Here is a 16,950-nt window from a genome sequence, read left to right on the forward strand (position 1 = left end):
CATCCCAGATAGGGGGCATGAAGGCTTTTGCTTTCTCAAATCATCCTGCCATAGGGGAGGAGTAATCCCTACCAGGAAGTGTGAGTTCCCTCAATCTCAGAGTGAGTGACTCCCACTCAGGGGCTTCAACCAGCTTTCCTGAGTTCACAGACAACCACTGCCCTCAGCATCCTCCTTCCACAGGGAACCCCTTGGGACCAGCTTTCTGCAGGCAGGGACTGACATGGAGCCTGCCCTGTGAACGAAGGACCTCAAATACTTTAGTCTTGGCCTTGATACCATCCCTCCCAAGGTGTGTATCCTTAGTCAAGTTCTAGCTCAGCTTTGATTCTACATCTTTCAAACGGAGCCTGCAATGGAACCTGCTTCAGTGTTGGTTCAGTGAAAATGAAGCCCTTGAAAGGCCTTACCAGAACTCCATGGGCTAGGAGCAGGAATTGGTATTGAGTACTAAGCCTGTAGGCCACAGGTGGCAGGCCCTGGATTTCCCCACTACCTACAACTAGGATCTTGAAAAGCCAGCCCTCCCTGTCTCCTCTCTTCATGTTCATGGCTGTCTGGACAGGATTAGACCAGATTAGCAGGAGGAGCAGCAGGTTTGGCTCCAGGGACCACAGCTGGCTTTTGGCACTGCCTGGGGCCCTAGCAATGTTGATAGACTGAAGCCTAACTCCTGGGCCCTTGTATACACTGACCTATGACTGCTGGCCAAGGTGAAATGACCTGACCTACCAGGTCCCTGCTCCTCTGTGATCTGCACTCCCACCAGAGGGGGGCACACTTCCTTTTACAGCCTGAGGGTTTGACAAACAACAATAATGCCTTGCCAGCTGTTCCTCTGTGTGTCCCACATGTGGGACAGGCCTAGGTGGCCCCCATCTCTGGTCCTGTCTCAGGGCCCTGAACGTGCTCCCAGAAAGCCAGGACATCCCCTCTAAAATGATGGTATTCCCGACTTCAGGTCAGATGCAGATATGCTGACCATTGAGAACAGGAATTGTGGCCCCCTGCTGCTGGGCAGAGACATGGCTGTGTGGTACTGTATGGATGTGTGACATCATGGGCAGAGCAGTGTGGGGTGGTGGGGAAGGGCCCAAATCCAGGCCTTCTCATCTGAACGTCCTTGCTGTTAGTACTTCAGGAGCGGCCCTTGTCCAAACACAAAACTTTATTGGGCAGAGGGAAGAAAGGGTTCTTGGCACTGGTCAGGACGGAAGCTCCAAGGGTGGAGGTCGGGAAGTGTGGGCTCAGCTGTCACTGGGCAGGGCGGGCACGCTGGCCAGGGCAGGGAGCAGATGTGTGTATATGTCGACCCCACGGAGGAACACGGTCTCATGTAGCCGCTCATCATGGTCATGGAGCAGCACAGGCGTGCGGTTCATGGGTGAAAACCCTAAGGCTGGGATTCCCACCTGCAGGGGGGCGAGGAACAGCCATCAGGGGGAGGGCAGGATTTCAGCCCACCCCTCTGTCCACCTGCTGCCTGCAGGGGACTCACTGCACGGAGATAGCGGCTGTCAGTGGCAGCGGGGAAGATCTCAGGCTCCAGAGTGAGATTCCTGCAGAGAGAAGAGCCTGTGAGTGGGGAAAGGGGAGAGAGCAGGGGCAGAACTGAAGGGGCAAGGAGAGGTGGGGGGAGGAGAGAGGGAAGGTGGAGAGCACAGAAGAGTAAGGAGCTAGGCTGTGTAGAGGGGAAAGCACAGGCAGACAGTGTACTCACATGTCCTTGCAGACCCCACTGAATGCAGCCCACCAGGGATCCGAGGCATCAATAGACGTCACACGGGGCTCTGTCCACTTCTGGGGAGGAAAAAGTTGGCAGGATCAGGACGGGGTCTGGGTATTGTGCCCTGCTCTTTGCAGGGAGAGCTGTACCTGGCACAGGGTGGGCGCCCACTCACAAATACCCAGATGGCCAGTCCAGCCACAGGCCCTTTCAGTCCTTTGATGGCCCCAGACCTGGTACTCTTCCACACTCTCTATTGCTTACCTCCTTCATCCTTCAGAGCTAGCCCCAGTGCCCCTCAAACCTCCAATTACTGGAGGGTGGGGTCCTATCCTGTCCTGGACCACGTGTATTCACTGTAGCATTACTTTTATCTAAGCGTTTGATTATGTCTGTCTCCTCCCTTCCAGTTGTAAGGACAAGGGCAAGAACTGTGTTTCACTTTACTGTGGCCTCCACAACTGTTGGGTGAATCAAATGTGTCTCTCATAGTGAAAGAAACACCAAGACCCATGTAGTCACACCATGCACGTGCTCTACAGTGCTACACACACGGCGAGCCCAGCCTCCCCAGGTTCCCAAAAGTCCCCCATCCCAGCTTCTAAGCTGATACCTGAGCAAACTCGTAAGTGACCCCTTTGCCAGCCGCCTGACACCAGCCCTGCAGCTGCTCCTCGAAAGCCTAAGAGAAGAAGGATAAGCTGACCCCTCAGGCTCTCTCGAGCCTCTTGGACAGGACTGAGGGACTGGGCCTCCCTCCTCCAAACCCAGGTGAGGCGGCACCTTTAGGTCCACATCAGGTGCCACGCGGAAGTCAAAGCTGGCGCTCATGGTGGCAGGCACCACATTATAGGCCACACCACCCTCTAGCTTAGTCAGGTTCACAGATGTCACGGCCCCCTGCTTCAGGTGGGGGTTTGACTGCAGCCTGTGGTGAGGGTTGGGGGCAGGGGCAGGAAGGGCAAGCCACAGGTAGAAGAGTGTGGCTCAGCCGCCCTGCTTTCCTGCACAGCCTCCCTAAGACCCCCTTCCCAGGCTGTCTCACCTCTGTCTCTCCTTCTCCCGAAATGCCAGGATCGAGTTCACAACCTTGTGCTAGGAGAGGGTGAGGCTGGGTGTCAGTGGCCCCAGGACAGGGCCTCCCAAATCCCCAACCCCCCCATCCCCTGGGCCACGCACCAACTTCTCTGCTGCTGTGTCCTCAATGAAGCGCGACCCATGGCCTGGCTGCCCAGTGCTTGTGATCCGTACCCCTAGAGAGGTTAGGAGGGGCTCTTTCAGCATGGGAGGGCTGGAAATCCACAGCAGCCCTGGGATGGACCTGGGTCTCCCTCTCGTGCCGAGCTCCTCTGGCAGGGCCCTGTCCCTCTCAGAGTCTGTGGTGTAGAGCTAGTTTCTGCCTACAGTCGGGTCCTCCTTTCAGAGAAGTTCTTCATCAAGGAAACAGGAAGGAGAATTCCAGACAGGAAAGGGCTGGGAGGCAGAGGCCCTGAGTTCAAGTCCATCTCAGGCCCCAACTTGCCATGAGACCTTTGGTGGGCCCCTGCCCATGCTGGCCTACTCTCCCACTGGTACAGTGATACTCTCCTCCCAGCACATACTCACACCAGGGACTCCGCTCGCTATAAAAGACAGTGAAGGCGTCGGTGGGGTTGGCCAAGCCTGAGGAAGGAAAGGGGGTCAGAGGGTGGTGTGTCCCAGCCCCCACCAGCAGCCTCCTGACCTCCTACCTGGCCGGTCAGCCCTGCTCACCCTCATCCAGGGCAAAGCCAGCCCTCAGGGCCTGGAACTCTGGCCGCTGCACGAACAGCTCCATGCCTCGGTGGCCCCCAATCTCCTCATCTGTAAAGGAGGCAGAGATAAGAGATGAGGGGGCTGCCTCCCCCAACACACCCTTCACCCTCCCCCCTCCTCTGTCACTCCTACCTGGCACAAAGGTCATGTGGATGGTTCTGGGGAAACGGCGGCCCTCGACCTTCAGCTTCCTCACAGCCTCTAGGTACCTGAGTGGGCAGGGAAGGGGATGTAGAGCCAGATGCTGGTGGAGCTGACAGGTGCTCTGCCACAGCCTGACAGGGGATTCTGGGAAGTTACTGCCCCTCTCTGGACCTGTCCCCTCCCCCATGCAGTGGTCACAGTAGTAACACCTGCCCAAGGTAAGGGGTCAAGGTGGACCTCGTCCTGGAGGTTCTCCAACCACAACCCAGGCCCTGGATCGATCCACTGGGCTGGCAAGGACATCGTGGGGGACCAGGAAACGGAGGACACTCACTGGATGCTGACACACTTCATGTCCTGGGTGCCCCTGGCATAGATGTAGCCCTCGGCATCCTTGAAGGCCTCAAAGGGGTCATGACTCCAGTGCTCCTGGGGGTAGGAGCCCCAAGACCCGTATTTAGTCATTAATCCACTCTAGCCAACTGTGGCCCTGCCAGAGGAGCCCACCAGAGGGGTGGAGTGACAGGTGGGGGTGGGGGGAAGAGGACAGCTGACTGCCATCCTCCGTCTCTGCCTCCCTCCTTCAGCCCTACCCAGGGGACTTCAATCATTGCTGAATGAAAGCTGCTTATATGCAGTAATGGCTGTATGAACGTTGCAGATCAGTGCCTGTGGGCTGTCTGTGATTGGCTAGCCACCTCTGTCCCCAGGACCTGTAGGCACACCTCATACATACCTCAAAGACTGGTACCACATCCGTGTGGGAGTTGAGCAGGATGGAGGAGAGTTTGGGGTTGGTGCCTGGCCAGGTCAGCACAGTCACCACACGGCTAGGTGCTACCTGGGCAGGGTCAGGATGGGGTTGGTCAGGGCAGTATGAGGAGGTACCATACAGCACCCCACCTCCTCTCCCCATTCAGGGCCCCGGGCTCACCTCTACTTTCTGACAGCTCAGGCCCAGCTGGTGGGCTCTTTCTTCGAGGAAGGCTGTGGCTGCCCCTGGGGGCACAGAAAGTCTTAGAAAAGCTGGAGGCTTCTCCTGCACACCTTGGCTCCCATAGGCCCAGGGAGAATACACTCAGAGATAGGAGCAGACCCAGATACAGGCTGCCGCCTCCCCAACACAATTCCATATCCCTCAGAAAGAGATGCCCACTTCTGTTTCCAAGAAAGATGATCTTTCTGGTCAGCCAGTGACCTTTTGCAGAAGGCCAGGCAGGAAACTCTGAAACCACCACGTTCTCACCGTAGTCAGGCTCGGGCTGGACGGTGCGGATGCGCAGGTACTGGCGGAAGAGCGTCACGGACGGGTGCTCGCCCTGGGGACCCTTGCTGGCCATGGAGCTGCGCCGTGGTAAGCTGGGGACAGTGCATGTGGCTGCCGACCCTTCCCAGCCGCTGAGGCCCCGTCCACTCCGTTTGCACCCACCCCCTCCCCAGGACAGGTCCTTATGCATCTAATAGAGCCAGGGCACCCTCGTATGGAGCCCCCAGTTACGGGACATCCATTCTGTTTCACTTCTTGAAATGCTACATATTTCCTTGTTTAACTCCCAAAAGAGCCCCCAGAAAGTTCGGGCCTTTTGCCACCCACTTTGCAGAGGAGAAAATCGAGGCTCAGAGAGGTTTGGGGACAGCTAGAGAGTAGCTGAGCCAGATTTGAACACACACGTTGATAACCTCGCCCTCAAAAAATTTCTCCCAGTTTCCCGACTTTCATGCCAGGAAACCCCAGATCCTCTACCTCTTTCAGGCCTTCCCCCCGCCCCCACCTCGCTCTGTCCTGGTATCGAGGCCGTCTCAGAACTTGCCCCGGACTGTGCCTAGCACTCGGGGTCCGGCCAGGTCACGGGCTCCGAACCGCCCCGGCCCGCCCACCACGTGGCCCAGCGGGAGGCGGGGACCGAGGACTGCGAACTAGGGCCCTCCCAGTTCCAGTGACCGCGTCGCCGTGGACGCCCCCGCCCAAGACCCCGCTCTGCCCTGGTTCCGGCCTCTGCGGGGTTACCGTAGGTTCGGATTCCGGATCCCACAACTCCGCAGCGGCCACTGGCGCCGCGGACAGCTCCGCCCCGCCCCCGACCGCGAGCTCCGCCTCCCCCAGGGCCCGCTGTTGGGCCGCAGGGCCTGTTCACCCCGCCTAGGGTTGGAGGCGCGGCCACCCTCAGGACACAATGCTGCAAAGCCCTGTCGGAGCTGGCTCCTGCCTGCTCCCCTCCTCCCCACGCTCCCATCCCCCACCCCCACCCCACCCCACCCCCAGTTCCCGCAAGTTTTCCCTTCCTGCCTCACCGCCTCCAGGAGTTCCTCCCTGACTGCTTCAACTCCCTTTTTGGTGAGGTTATTGGTTAACGTCTCTCTCCCAGACTGTGAGCTCCACGTGTTTGCAGGGTTCTGCCCCCATACTGGCACAGAGCAGGCGCCCGGACAACGTGCCAGGAATGAAGGATCAAAAGACGGAACGGAGCATATGTGAGGGCGTGTGTGATTCTGTGAACGTGCCACTGTGTGGGAAAAACCAACAGTGCATATCAGTGCTATGACCCTATGTGTGACAACGCGTGTGAGAAGGTGTGTGGGTGTGATAGCATCTATATGACAGAGGATGGCACAGTGAGAGGATGGGAGCATGATGCTGTGTGAGAGGTGGGATGTAGCATGGAAGCATACATTTGGCACAGCTCACTCTTGGCTGACCTTGTGCCAGGCTTTCTGACTCTTTTGCAGCCACTGGAGAGGGAAGATGGACAGAGGAACAGGTGTCCCCCTGGCCACTTGTAGGTGCCTAAGAGGCTGCACGCAGCCGTGACCACTCAACCTTGTGCCCACTACCCTTTGTACTCAAGCCAGTTGCGCCCTCTGTTCTAGGAGCTGAGTCAGCTTGGGGAGAGGTGTGGGTTGGAGACTTCAACCTCTGGGTCCAAGCCCAAGAAGTTGGGAGACAGGGGAGGGAGCATCCCAACCCACCTGGGATTTAAGTCTGGGCTGCTCACCCACACACTCCCGGGGGGCAAACAGGTGCGTTGGTTCACCAACAATGCTGTGTTAATCCTTAAACCAAGTTTCCTGCCTCTACCTCTACACATTCTGCTTCCTTCAGCAAAGAAACTTGCATGCCTGATTCAACTCAGTGTATCTACCCAGACAAGGATTCCCATCAATCCCACCACTCATGCAGCAGTAATAACCCCCATTCCAACTCCCTCAGCCCTGTGTGGCCAAGTGCTCCACTGACTCAGTCTCATTCAAATCTACAACCATCCTCTGAGCTAAGTATTACCATCATGTCAATTTTACAGATGAGAAAACTAACTATCCCTCCAGTCCCAAGCCTGAAGCAGTCCCAGACTTGTCTCCCATTCAAGCCCCACCCTCAATATGCCAGGAAACAGCACCTGTCACATCCAGCAAGACAAATGCTTTTTTTTTTTATTGTGCCTGTGAGTTGAAACAAGAGGTCCTGTTTGGGCCTGGTCCTCTGGCACTGCCCTCCAATTCCAAGGACCACCTCCCTGGTGGGGGGGTCGGTCCAGACCCTTCAAGTTCAGGCCAGGCCAGGGCCTGAGCAGTGAATGAGCTCAAGGCAAGTGGTCAAGGAAAGAAAGAAGGACGAGGTGGAAATCTTGGGGCTTGTGGAGGTAACAGGCATGGCCTGCATCACGCAGCTTCACCACGGAGTGGTTGGGCAGGTGGCGGAGCTGCTGCAGTGACTCCCGGGCCAAGATGTGATCCAGCTCCCCATACAGGATGAGGGTGGGGGTCTGCAGGTTGGGGCAAGGGACTAGGACTCTGGGACCTGATGGAGACTTGACCCCCCCCCAAGCCACCTCCTCAGGTAGCCTTCCCCAAACACCCCATCTCTTTCATCCATGGGGCTGTAGCTTCTCTAAGAGAGACTGACCCCTGTCCCCGCCAACCCCCACCTCTCCCCCATGACCCAAGTCAGGGGAAGGGAGCTAGGACCTTTGGAGACCCCTCTTCCAGTACCTTCACAGCCCAGAACTGCTCCTGGGTGTAGTTCTTGGTAGAAGTGGGTGCAATTGGTACAAATCCATGCAGCTGATGGTGGCCTCGCATCAGGAAGGGCAAGGCATAATGGCCACTCAGTGAAGGGCTCACCAACACGGCGTTCTGCACCTCCAAGTCTCGTAGCACCCGCTCCAGCAGCGCTGCCCGCCCTGCCTCTGTGCTTGTTTCCTTCGAAGGTGATGAGTTCCCGAAACCTAGATGTAGCAGCAGGCACAAACTGAGGAGGGTGGGAAGGGACCAGGGCATTTCTGCCCACCACAGCAGGGAAGAGAGATGGGGAGCTGTGGCACATGGCACAAATTATCCCAAACAGGAAGCTCTTTTATGTAATGTGATTGGCCTGCTAGGAAAAAACGGTATATTTCATTCACCATATTGACAAAACTGAAAAAAAAAAAAAAAAAAAAAAGGTAATACCCAGAGCTGGGGATGATGTAGGGGACTGGGCATTTTCATAAATGACTAATGGGAGGAGAAATCCATACAGCTTTTTTGGAAAGTAAGGAAATAGTTGTAAAAAAATTTTTAAAAGTGTCTTCTTTGACTCATCAAATTGTCCTTCTTGGTAGGAAATTCTAGAGAAATTCTTGCACACATGCTCAAAGTAGCATGTTCAAAGATGCTTCTGCTGCACCTCTCACACATTTCAACTGACAGTAAAAATGGAAACAATCTACAAATCCACCAGTAGAAGAATGGGTGGATAAAACCTGTCTGTCCCTCCTATGATACATGCTGAACGTACTGAGGGAGGTTTGTAAGGACTGGCACAATCCATGAAATATGATGTAGGGGAAGAAAACCAAATTGCAGGTGGATTTACTGAGCAGGACACCAATCACGTTTATAATCCCACTACATGATCCTGGGTATTGTCTGTATCTCTATGTATGGAAATGCCCAGAAAAAAAGGTAAAAGGGAGAGACGTGGCACAGGTTTCTGGGGGCTTCACTACTGTGATTTTTTGTCACAAGAAAGTTCATAGGGGATCATTTGTGTAGTTAAGAAAATAGAAATTTATATGGTTTGTCATAAAAAGTAGAGTGAGATCCACCCACGTGATCTCTTGTGAAATGAGACACATTGCTTTGTGACATGCAAAAATCCACTTGTCTTCAAGGCATAAAGTAAAAACACAGACCTTTATATAGTACCATCTTGTGTTGTGACCTGCCACTGCTTGTCCAAACACCAGGGTCCAAATCCTCCCCCAGCCATACTTAGGGCTTCCCTACCCCTTTAATTCCCCCCTTTGGGAAGTTTTCCCCTTGTACTTGCTGCATGCTGCCTTCTTGGATTCAGGGGTGGGGGCTCTCACCTGGGAGGTCAAGGGCCACAGCCCGATAGCCCCTCTGCGACAGCAGCTGTAGTGTGCCCAGCTGCTCCCACGTTTGGGAGTTAAAAGCCTTTCCATGGAGAAGCACCACCTCCACCCTGCAGGCATACAGATGAAGGAGTGTATGTACTCTTCTGAGGCTTCTCACTGCCCTCCCAGCTGAGCACTCTGAGTCAAGCTGGGATTTCCCTTGAGCTCAATCCCTCCACCCGACCCTGGGGTCTGCACCCACCTGCGTGCCCGGTGGAGCGGTAGCACCTCACGGTAAAAGATGGGGGAGTTGCCAGGGGTGAGACCAGCCAGGATTGTGACATTGGTGTCTCCCCAAAGCCAGGAGGTCTGCTCTGGGGGCCCTGGTAGCCCCACATACAGAAGCAGCATGAACAGCAGGCCCAGGATCAGCAAGGCCACCTGGGAACAGCTCATGAAGGTGTGTACCATGGTCTGGAGGAGGAGAGGAGAGAGAGAAGAGGCTGTGGCCCAATTCAGAAGCTCCCTGCAGAGGCAGAGCTCCAGCCCTTGCTCCTTCCCTTGCCCTGAGCAAGGGATTTGGGGTTCATGCCCAACTACTCCACAGGCTTAGATGGCCGCAGAGGAAGGCACATTTGAGATGTCCCCCAGCACACAGCTTCCTCGCTATCATCATCATGCCAGCTGAAACCACTTCTGTTCATCGAGTGCTTACAATAGCCAGGCCCCAGACTGGGCCCTTCACACACACATACCCTTAAGAGAACACTGGGAAGCAGCTATGATTATAGGCCTCTTAACAGAGGAGGAAACTGAGGCTCAGAGAGGTCAATTCTCTGCAGAGTAGTAAGTGGGAGAATTGGGAGTTGAACCCAGGGCTGGGTTCCTAACCACCAGGCCACACTCGGCTTGTCAAGGAGGAGAACGGTGGTGTTGAGGGTGGTGGATGAAAACGGAAACTTGCTGGTGGACAGAGCAGCAAGGGCTGTCAAAAGGGAGAGCCAACATACAGAGGACCATCCACAAGGAATGTTTGGAAATGGTACTTTTTATCACACTGTATATAATATTGCTAAAAATCAGAATATGTTTTACAATTGATGGGAAAATTTAGTATTTTCCTCCAGATGTTCCTCCCTACCAGCTTCATGACAAATGACCTGTCTCATGGACTCCTCCAGTCTTGCGTCCTCTGATAGCTGATGGGACAGATCTCAGGACCCAGGACCCAGACAGGGTCCAGAGCCCCGGATTTGAGATGGGGCTCCACCACTTCCTGGACATGTGTCTTCAGTTTGTGGGTAAAATCGGGAGGACAACCCCGTGGCTGCTCTCCCAAGCCTCTTGAAAGACTTAAATAAGGGGCTCTCTGATATGATTTACTGGGCCGAAGATAGGCACACCTGCTTTGTTCCTGGATTCTGGTCAACATCTTTATTGAACCTAGGGGCTGGGGACCGGAAAATCACAATCTCCATCCCCACTCATCTCTCTGGGACGCTATGGGGATGTTTCTCAAGGCCCCACACTGGATGGGTCGGCGGTGCGAAGGCGGCGGTAGCCCCTTTGATGCTGGCGGACCAAGAGCGCTCTCCTGTCTTCTTTTTGACTACCAATAGCCTCATACGCGTGCCTCCCATGTCGTGTCCTCCCATGTCGTGTCCGCCCAAGGTCCCACCCGGCGTCGCACTGGTGCTGGACCTCTCCGAGCGGTCTCTTAACCAGAGGGCGGGGCGGGGCGATCTCCTGGACAACCCAGGCAATCCCAACACTAGGGTATAGCACGGGGCAGCCAAGTCTGCACTACAGATGGAGGCTGGGGGCTGTGCCGGCGCTAGGTCCCTGGCACACGCGTCGACAATCTCACGCAGGTGTACACTCGCGCATACAGATTCCGAGCCTTGTCCCTACACGTTTTCTTGTACAAACTATTTCCTGCACGTAGACGAAGTCTTTTTGCACACGCAGGGCCACATACACAGTTAGGTATCAAGAAAGCAGAAAGAGACGGATGGACACAGCATTTTCAAAGTCGCAGACCCTCCGAGGTACATACTCAGACATACAGCATACAAACAACCCTCAAACCATACATACAAGCACAGAAACACACGCATTCACAGGCAGAAAGGCAGAGACATAACACACCCTCAAATCACACGCACACAAATACAGACATACACAGCTACACGCAGGCAGGTACACCAACAGATCCTGCAACATGAGCACTAAGACACACTCTCAGGAACACAAGCAGACACACAAGCACGCGCACACACAAAATACACAAACAGGAAAACTCGTCGTCCCAGCGGTTGGCCCTCTGGCAGGAGTGCCCTAGGGCTCGAGGGCAAGGGGCGGGACAAGGAGGACCCGCCCCCGGGCAACCTGCCGGCCTATCTCCCAGGGAACACTCACCGGGCCGACCGGGTTGACCGGGCCGGCCAGCGTGGGGCGGGCTCCGCCCACGCGGAACCAGCAGCCAAACAGCGCCCGGACCATGGCGCTGCCTCCGCCGCTGTGTGGGCGGCAACGGGCACGGCACTAACGGGAGCGTGGCCACGCCGGCGCGCCTGCGCAGTCCGCCGCCGCAGCCCGGCGCCCTGTTACCAAGTAGCCGCGATGGCGGGCGGGCAAGGGGCGGCAACCCAAAGCCCGGAGGCCCGCCCCCGCCAGGTTTTCCCAAGAACCCGTGGTGAGCCTCTCGGATTTTTCCCACTACACCGGTTTCACCCCTGTCCTTCCTATCTGGAAGCCTCAGTTCTTTCGTCTGTACAATGGGGCTAAGACCTACAGCATAATATTGTCACAAGGACTTAAGGACCGGGGAGGCCTTAAAACAGTGCTTGGCGCAGAGGCCTCGCTGCTCAATGCTAGATATCAATGTTGCTGTAATTTCGCAGCAGAAGGTCTCAGCCCAAACTACTTCTTTCATCCCTTCATTCACACACATACGCACTCGGCCAGAACTTGAGGTGGGCCTCTGAGTTCCTTCACGTCTTTTCACGGCACCTATCCCGGCTAGTGATGTGTAACCAATGTCCGGTCTGCCCTCAGGCTGGGTACTCTGCGTGGGCTCTGAGGCTGCACTGGGCGCACTGGATTCACTCCTTATTGGCATCCTACGAGGTTGGTAACCACACCTCTCTATTCTACAGGCTCGGAAACCCGGAGGCATTGGGGAAACGGTCAGTTCCACCTGGGTGGATATTAGCGGAGCTGCGCACTCAAACCTTAACTCCACGCCAACCGCACAACTCTGAGCCTGGGCCGTCCTGGCTGGGGGTGTGGAGGGATGGGAGGAAGCAGCTGGGATGTGGCTCAGGACACTGCAGATCCCCATCGGAGTCCTTCTTTTCAAGCTGCGCCACTTACATGTGAAGCAAATCAACAGAGGTCTTGGGATAGCACCCAGTCCCGCGCTTGGGGCACCTAGGCTGAGGAACTTGGGGAAACTGAGGCCGCATTCGGAAGAAAGATGAGAGATTTAGCCGCGTTGAGCCCTGCGGCAGCTACTGACCACCAGAGGGCGGCCCGGAGCATGGCCCGGCCCCAGCAGGAGCCCGGCCCCTTCCTTGCTTTCCCGCCCCGGGCTGGAGCCGTCCGACAGACTCGGCTGCCTCGGTCTGTGCGAACCCACGCAGATCCTCAGGTACTGGCCCTATAACCCAGACCCTCTTTTCCTCTCTCTATTCAGCACCCCTCCTCATCTACTGTGAATCTCGCCCCTTCCCATCTCGGCTCCCCAGGTGTCCTCACTTGATCCTGCCCCACCCCCTTCCCGTGCACCCTGCGAGACCCAGGAACCCCTAGCCGAGGTCCGCGGAGGGGTACAAAGTGCGGTAGCGGCGCCCTTGACCACCGCATCGGGGTTTGGGATCCCGCGTCCGTTGCGGGGGCTGCTCTATAAAGCCCTTCGCCGAGGGGTACAAAGTGCGGTAGCGGTGCCCTTGACCACCGCATCAGGGTTTGGGATCCCGCGTCCGTTGCGGGGGCTGCTCTATAAAGCCCTTCGCCGCTCTGCGATGCGGCTTTCGCCTCCGGATAATGGGCTTTTCACCCAGTCCGAGGCTCCAGTGGGCCGCAGTGCCAAACCACAGTGCCTTGGGGAAGATGAGGTAGATAAGCAAAATAGCTAGCTACTTACAGGTGGTTGAGCTCTGGCTAGTTACTAAGCACTAGGCAAGGTGCTGAGTATTTTACTTGCGTGCTCTCATTTAATTCTATCAGTCTCCTATGAGCTAGGTTCTCTATGTATTATCCCTGTTTGCAAAAAAGGAAAACAATAGTGGAACAATAAATTTAACTGGAACCCCGTGTACTGAGTTCTTACCACGGCCAGGCACCCTCACTGGTTAATTCTTGAGGTAGACTTTACTGTACCCCATATTTCAGATGAAGAAACTGAGGCCCAAGACTACACAATTAAGTGAGTGGCAGAGGTGGAAATAACACCTATGTCTTTATAATCCCAAATCATGTTTTTAGAGTTGTGGGACGCCTCCTGGAGGCCTTCTTGCTGCTCCCTGCCTAGACCCCTGACCTGGCCCTCCCTGTTGCAGTCTCCACCCTCCACTTGGGTGGGTATTATGTGACCTCACATGGACCCTGCCTCTCATCAGGCTAGCCTTGAACCTGAGACGCTTCGCCAGCACAGCAGCACAGCATGGCAGGCGTGGAGCAGCATGAGGGCACCATCCAGGTGCAGGGCCAGAGGCTCTTCTTTCGCGAGGTGAAGCCGGGTGGTGGACAGATCCCCCGCTTTTCCGTGCTGCTGCTGCACGGCATCCGCTTCTCCTCTGAGACCTGGCAGAAACTTGGCACGCTGCAGAAGCTGGCCCAGGCTGGCTACCGGGCTGTGGCCATTGACCTGCCAGGTATTAAGGGAGTGGGTTTCCTGAAGGGGTTGGTGTTGAGGGGTGGGGGTGGAGGCAGAGGGTGGGAGGGGTTGGGGGGCGGCCTCAATGGACTGGATCACTCTGTGAAGGCTGGAGTCGGCCGGACTGAGAAGGTCCAGCCTGGCTGGGCCTAGAGCTTGGCAGAGTGTGGTGCGCACTGCAAGGGCCTTTGAGCTGTGCCTTGCCGCTCCTTACTGTGTGACCTCGGGCAGTGTCTCAGTGTCTCTGAGCCTCTGCTTCCTCTTCTGTAACTGGAGATAGCTACACTCATTTTCAGGATTGGCCCTAGTGAAAATGGAATGAGATAATCCATATGAGTATGTGGCCAGTACCTGCCACAATATCCATGCTCAGCAAGTGGAAGTCAAATATTTTGGCAGAGTCCTAACCACAGGCTGTTGGGGGAGTAAGACCAAGTGTCCTGATGCCTTAGAGGGCAAGACCTGGTCAGTCGCCAGGTCCCAGCCGTGATCCCACTTGCAAAGCCCCAAGCTGGTCCTTGGAGGAGATAAGTGCGCCCCCCAGACTGATGGTCACACCCCAGACTACTGGGTCTGCAGCCTGTGGTGCCAAGGGTGGAAGGGGCAGCACGATTGGTCCAATCCCCTCTATTGGCCACGGCTGGTATTGCTTCAGGGCTTAGGGACAGCTGTGCCAGAGCAGGATTGGTTCAGACGGTGGGTTGGGCTTTGGGGTAAGGTCTTGAGCTAATCATGCTGGGGAAGGTGGGGACTGACAGGAGAGGGAGGTGCTTGTGCAGAGCCAGCCTCTTCAGTCACCTTCCCTGAGCCAGTCTACCACCTTATGCCTCTTAATCAGCTATTCACTGATTTTTCACAGCAATCTTAATTGGCAGATACTTTCATTATCCCCTTTTAACAAATAGGGAAACGGAGGCACAGAGAGAGAGCTGAAGTGACTTTCCTAGGGTCACATAAATGGAGAATTGGGATTTGGACCTAGCCCTTTCAAACACGAGAGCTTGATTCTTTCCAGGGCACTGAACTGCTGGGAGAGATGGAGGGAAATGCTTCTTACTTGCTGCAGATGGGACAGATCTAGGCTGCTGTAGAAATAAACTCCGCCACAGTGGGTGTTGCAGGAACCTGGGCACAGAGAAATTGACTGAGGAGGGCTTCCTGGAGGAGGAGACCATTTCTTCTTGTCTTCTGACTCACTGCCTTTGTCTCTCTCACACCCAAACCCCTGCAGGCCTGGGAAACTCCAAGGAAGCAACTGCCCCTGCCCCTATTGGAGAGCTAGCCCCTGGCAGCTTCTTGACTGCTGTGGTGGATGCCTTGGAGCTGGGCCCACCAGTTGTGATCAGTCCATCGCTGAGTGGCATGTACTCCCTGCCTTTCCTCACGGCCCCTGGCTCCCAGCTCCAAGGCTATGTGCCTGTGGCCCCCATCTGCACTGACAAAATCAGTGCTGCCGACTATGCTGGTGTCAAGGTACCCCTTTGTGGGAGGCTGAGATATGTCTGCCAGGAGCAAGGATGGGTCCATCCTGAGACCTTTTCGATCTGGGGCTGGGTAATTAAGGCGTGGCATTTAGCTGGGGGCGGGGGAGGGCTGAACCATCAAACTCCACCCTTTTGGATAATTTAGTAGCAGATTATTGCATCAAGTCCTGTGCTTAGCTGTGTGCTAGGGCAGACACAAATCCACAGTCCCTGCTCCTTGGGAGTTGGACTCATTCTTCACCCACTGGGCTAATCCCTGGGGAGGAACTAAAGTGGTGGGGAGGGCTGGAGCTGACTTTCAGGAAGCTGGGACTGGTATGACAAGTCCCTGTTGACTCTGCCCCCCTTTTCCTTTTTCCCAGACACCGGCTTTGATTGTATATGGAGCCCAGGACCCCATGGGCCAGACCAGCTTTGAGCACCTGAAGCAACTGCCCAACCACCGGGTGCTGGTCATGGAGGGGGCAGGGCACCCATGTTATCTAGACAAGCCTGAGGAGTGGCATGCAGGGCTGCTAGAGTTTTTGCAAGGATTGGCATGAGACCCCCAGCTCTGCTGATTGGGGTGGGCTGCCTGCCTGTCTGCCTTGGGGTCTCTCTCTCTCTCTCCCACTTCATGGACTCTCCTTCATCAGTGCATATAGAGCAGGTGTGTGTGACTGCCTGTCCATCTGTATTCTTGTCTGTTGGGATCTGTCTTTTCTTCTTTCTCTTGCAGTGGCAGACTGAGGAGATGAAACCAGGAGAAAAAAGCTTGGGAATCAAGAAATGTAATCTGGTGGAGGGTAATCCTAGATGAATCCTAGATGAACTCCTCCTCTAGGCTTTCCTGCTTGCCTCCTTCCTCTGCTCTGCCAAGTCTTTCCCTCCCACCTCCTCCTGCAGTTGCCTTGCAACCAGTCACCCCCAGATCTTAGACCACTGACCTATAAAGCTCACACATTTACAACCATCCATGTTCCTAAACAAAACCCTTCATGTGGGAGCAACTACATCATGCAGCTCCAGAGACATGCTCATTCTCATGTGCGGCCATGCCGCATACACATACACATGCAGACATGTGCCTCCACTTAAGCACTTGTTCCCAGGGGTGCAGCATTGCCCCTTCTGGGAAGTTGATGACCCCATGGGCCAACCCTTGAGAGAAACCCCCTTCTGGCCGTGGGGTATGGCCAGCCCTGGACTCCAGTCACCCACTGATTGCAGCTAGCTCTAGCCCAGAACTGTTCCCCAAAAGAGGAGGCCCCCCAAATCTCCCTGCTTTTTTCCTTTTTCTGGGTGCCCCCCTCCCCTCCCCTCCCCTCCCCTAGGTTATTAGGCCTTGGTTGTATCAGCCAGGCTTGTTTCCTGCTCTGAGGTTTGGGAGGCGGGGAGACTGGAGAGTAGAGTCGTTGGTGAAATAAAGTGATGCAATTAGACCCCACAGCCTCTTGTTGTCTCCAGAGCGCCGCCCCTCCCCCACCCTGGCGGGACCAGATGGTACCCCTGCCCTTTGTCCTCCAGGCCAGATGGAAGGGAAAGGAGATTGGATTCCCCTCCCCACCCACACACACCACACACCCAGGTGCCGAGAGACTTGGCAGT

At 55.6% G+C, this 16,950-nt stretch overlaps 3 protein-coding genes across 8 annotated transcripts; 1 reads left to right on the plus strand and 2 right to left on the minus strand.

Annotated features, from left to right (window-relative positions):
* Positions 1-1,020: 1,020 nt before the first annotated feature.
* ACY1 (aminoacylase 1) lies at positions 1,021-7,744 on the minus strand. 5 transcript variants are annotated; one of them, XM_077129104.1, is made up of 15 exons: positions 7,652-7,744; positions 4,911-5,023; positions 4,599-4,663; positions 4,401-4,505; positions 3,999-4,093; positions 3,653-3,729; positions 3,479-3,568; positions 3,332-3,388; positions 2,906-2,979; positions 2,772-2,821; positions 2,510-2,654; positions 2,340-2,408; positions 1,721-1,800; positions 1,499-1,559; positions 1,021-1,412 (listed from the first exon to the last, which is right to left on the minus strand). In XM_077129104.1, exons 2-15 carry the CDS (start codon positions 5,002-5,004, stop codon positions 1,248-1,250), a joined length of 1,227 nt encoding a protein of 408 aa, XP_076985219.1. In that variant the 5' UTR covers positions 5,005-5,023; positions 7,652-7,744; the 3' UTR covers positions 1,021-1,247. The 5 variants fall into 5 exon arrangements, with proteins under 5 accessions (XP_076985219.1, XP_076985218.1, XP_076985217.1 ...); XM_077129103.1 differs by lacking the exon at positions 7,652-7,744 and adding an exon at positions 5,957-6,989; XM_077129102.1 differs by lacking the exon at positions 7,652-7,744 and adding an exon at positions 5,437-5,660.
* ABHD14A (abhydrolase domain containing 14A) lies at positions 7,077-12,526 on the minus strand. Of its 2 annotated transcripts, none has more exons than XM_077129111.1 (5): positions 12,376-12,526; positions 9,263-9,474; positions 9,013-9,128; positions 7,652-7,887; positions 7,077-7,425 (listed from the first exon to the last, which is right to left on the minus strand). In XM_077129111.1, the coding sequence occupies exons 2-5, from the start codon at positions 9,469-9,471 to the stop codon at positions 7,243-7,245; spliced, it is 744 nt and encodes a 247-aa protein (XP_076985226.1). In that variant the 5' UTR covers positions 9,472-9,474; positions 12,376-12,526; the 3' UTR covers positions 7,077-7,242. The 2 variants fall into 2 exon arrangements, with proteins under 2 accessions (XP_076985226.1, XP_076985225.1); XM_077129110.1 differs by lacking the exon at positions 12,376-12,526 and adding an exon at positions 11,419-11,546.
* Positions 11,566-16,784, plus strand: ABHD14B (abhydrolase domain containing 14B). The gene is made up of 5 exons (XM_077129112.1): positions 11,566-11,695; positions 12,159-12,652; positions 13,623-13,877; positions 15,111-15,352; positions 15,726-16,784. The coding sequence occupies exons 3-5, from the start codon at positions 13,667-13,669 to the stop codon at positions 15,903-15,905; spliced, it is 633 nt and encodes a 210-aa protein (XP_076985227.1). The 5' UTR covers positions 11,566-11,695; positions 12,159-12,652; positions 13,623-13,666; the 3' UTR covers positions 15,906-16,784.
* The last annotated feature ends 166 nt before the right edge of the window (positions 16,785-16,950 follow it).

This window comes from Tamandua tetradactyla, chromosome 15, assembly GCF_023851605.1.
Source record: "Tamandua tetradactyla isolate mTamTet1 chromosome 15, mTamTet1.pri, whole genome shotgun sequence".
Classification (NCBI taxonomy): domain Eukaryota; kingdom Metazoa; phylum Chordata; class Mammalia; order Pilosa; family Myrmecophagidae; genus Tamandua; species Tamandua tetradactyla.

Coding starts and splice junctions, on each gene's coding strand:
- ACY1 (XM_077129104.1), bottom strand. CDS start 5,004: ATGGCCAGCAAGGGTCCCCAGGGCGAGCACCCGTCCGTGACGCTCTTC. Junction 4,506..4,598: donor TGAGCTGTCAGAAAGTAGAG/GTGAGCCCGGGG, acceptor GACCCTGCCCAG/GTAGCACCTAGCCGTGTGGT. Junction 2,822..2,905: donor ACACAGCAGCAGAGAAGTTG/GTGCGTGGCCCA, acceptor ACCCTCTCCTAG/CACAAGGTTGTGAACTCGAT.
- ABHD14B (XM_077129112.1), top strand. CDS start 13,667: ATGGCAGGCGTGGAGCAGCATGAGGGCACCATCCAGGTGCAGGGCCAG. Junction 13,878..15,110: donor TGTGGCCATTGACCTGCCAG/GTATTAAGGGAG, acceptor AAACCCCTGCAG/GCCTGGGAAACTCCAAGGAA. Junction 15,353..15,725: donor CCGACTATGCTGGTGTCAAG/GTACCCCTTTGT, acceptor CCTTTTTCCCAG/ACACCGGCTTTGATTGTATA.
- ABHD14A (XM_077129110.1), bottom strand. CDS start 11,502: ATGGTCCGGGCGCTGTTTGGCTGCTGGTTCCGCGTGGGCGGAGCCCGC. Junction 9,129..9,262: donor CCGCTCCACCGGGCACGCAG/GTGGGTGCAGAC, acceptor GTATGCCTGCAG/GGTGGAGGTGGTGCTTCTCC. Junction 7,426..7,651: donor AGCAGTTCTGGGCTGTGAAG/GTACTGGAAGAG, acceptor CCCAACCTGCAG/ACCCCCACCCTCATCCTGTA.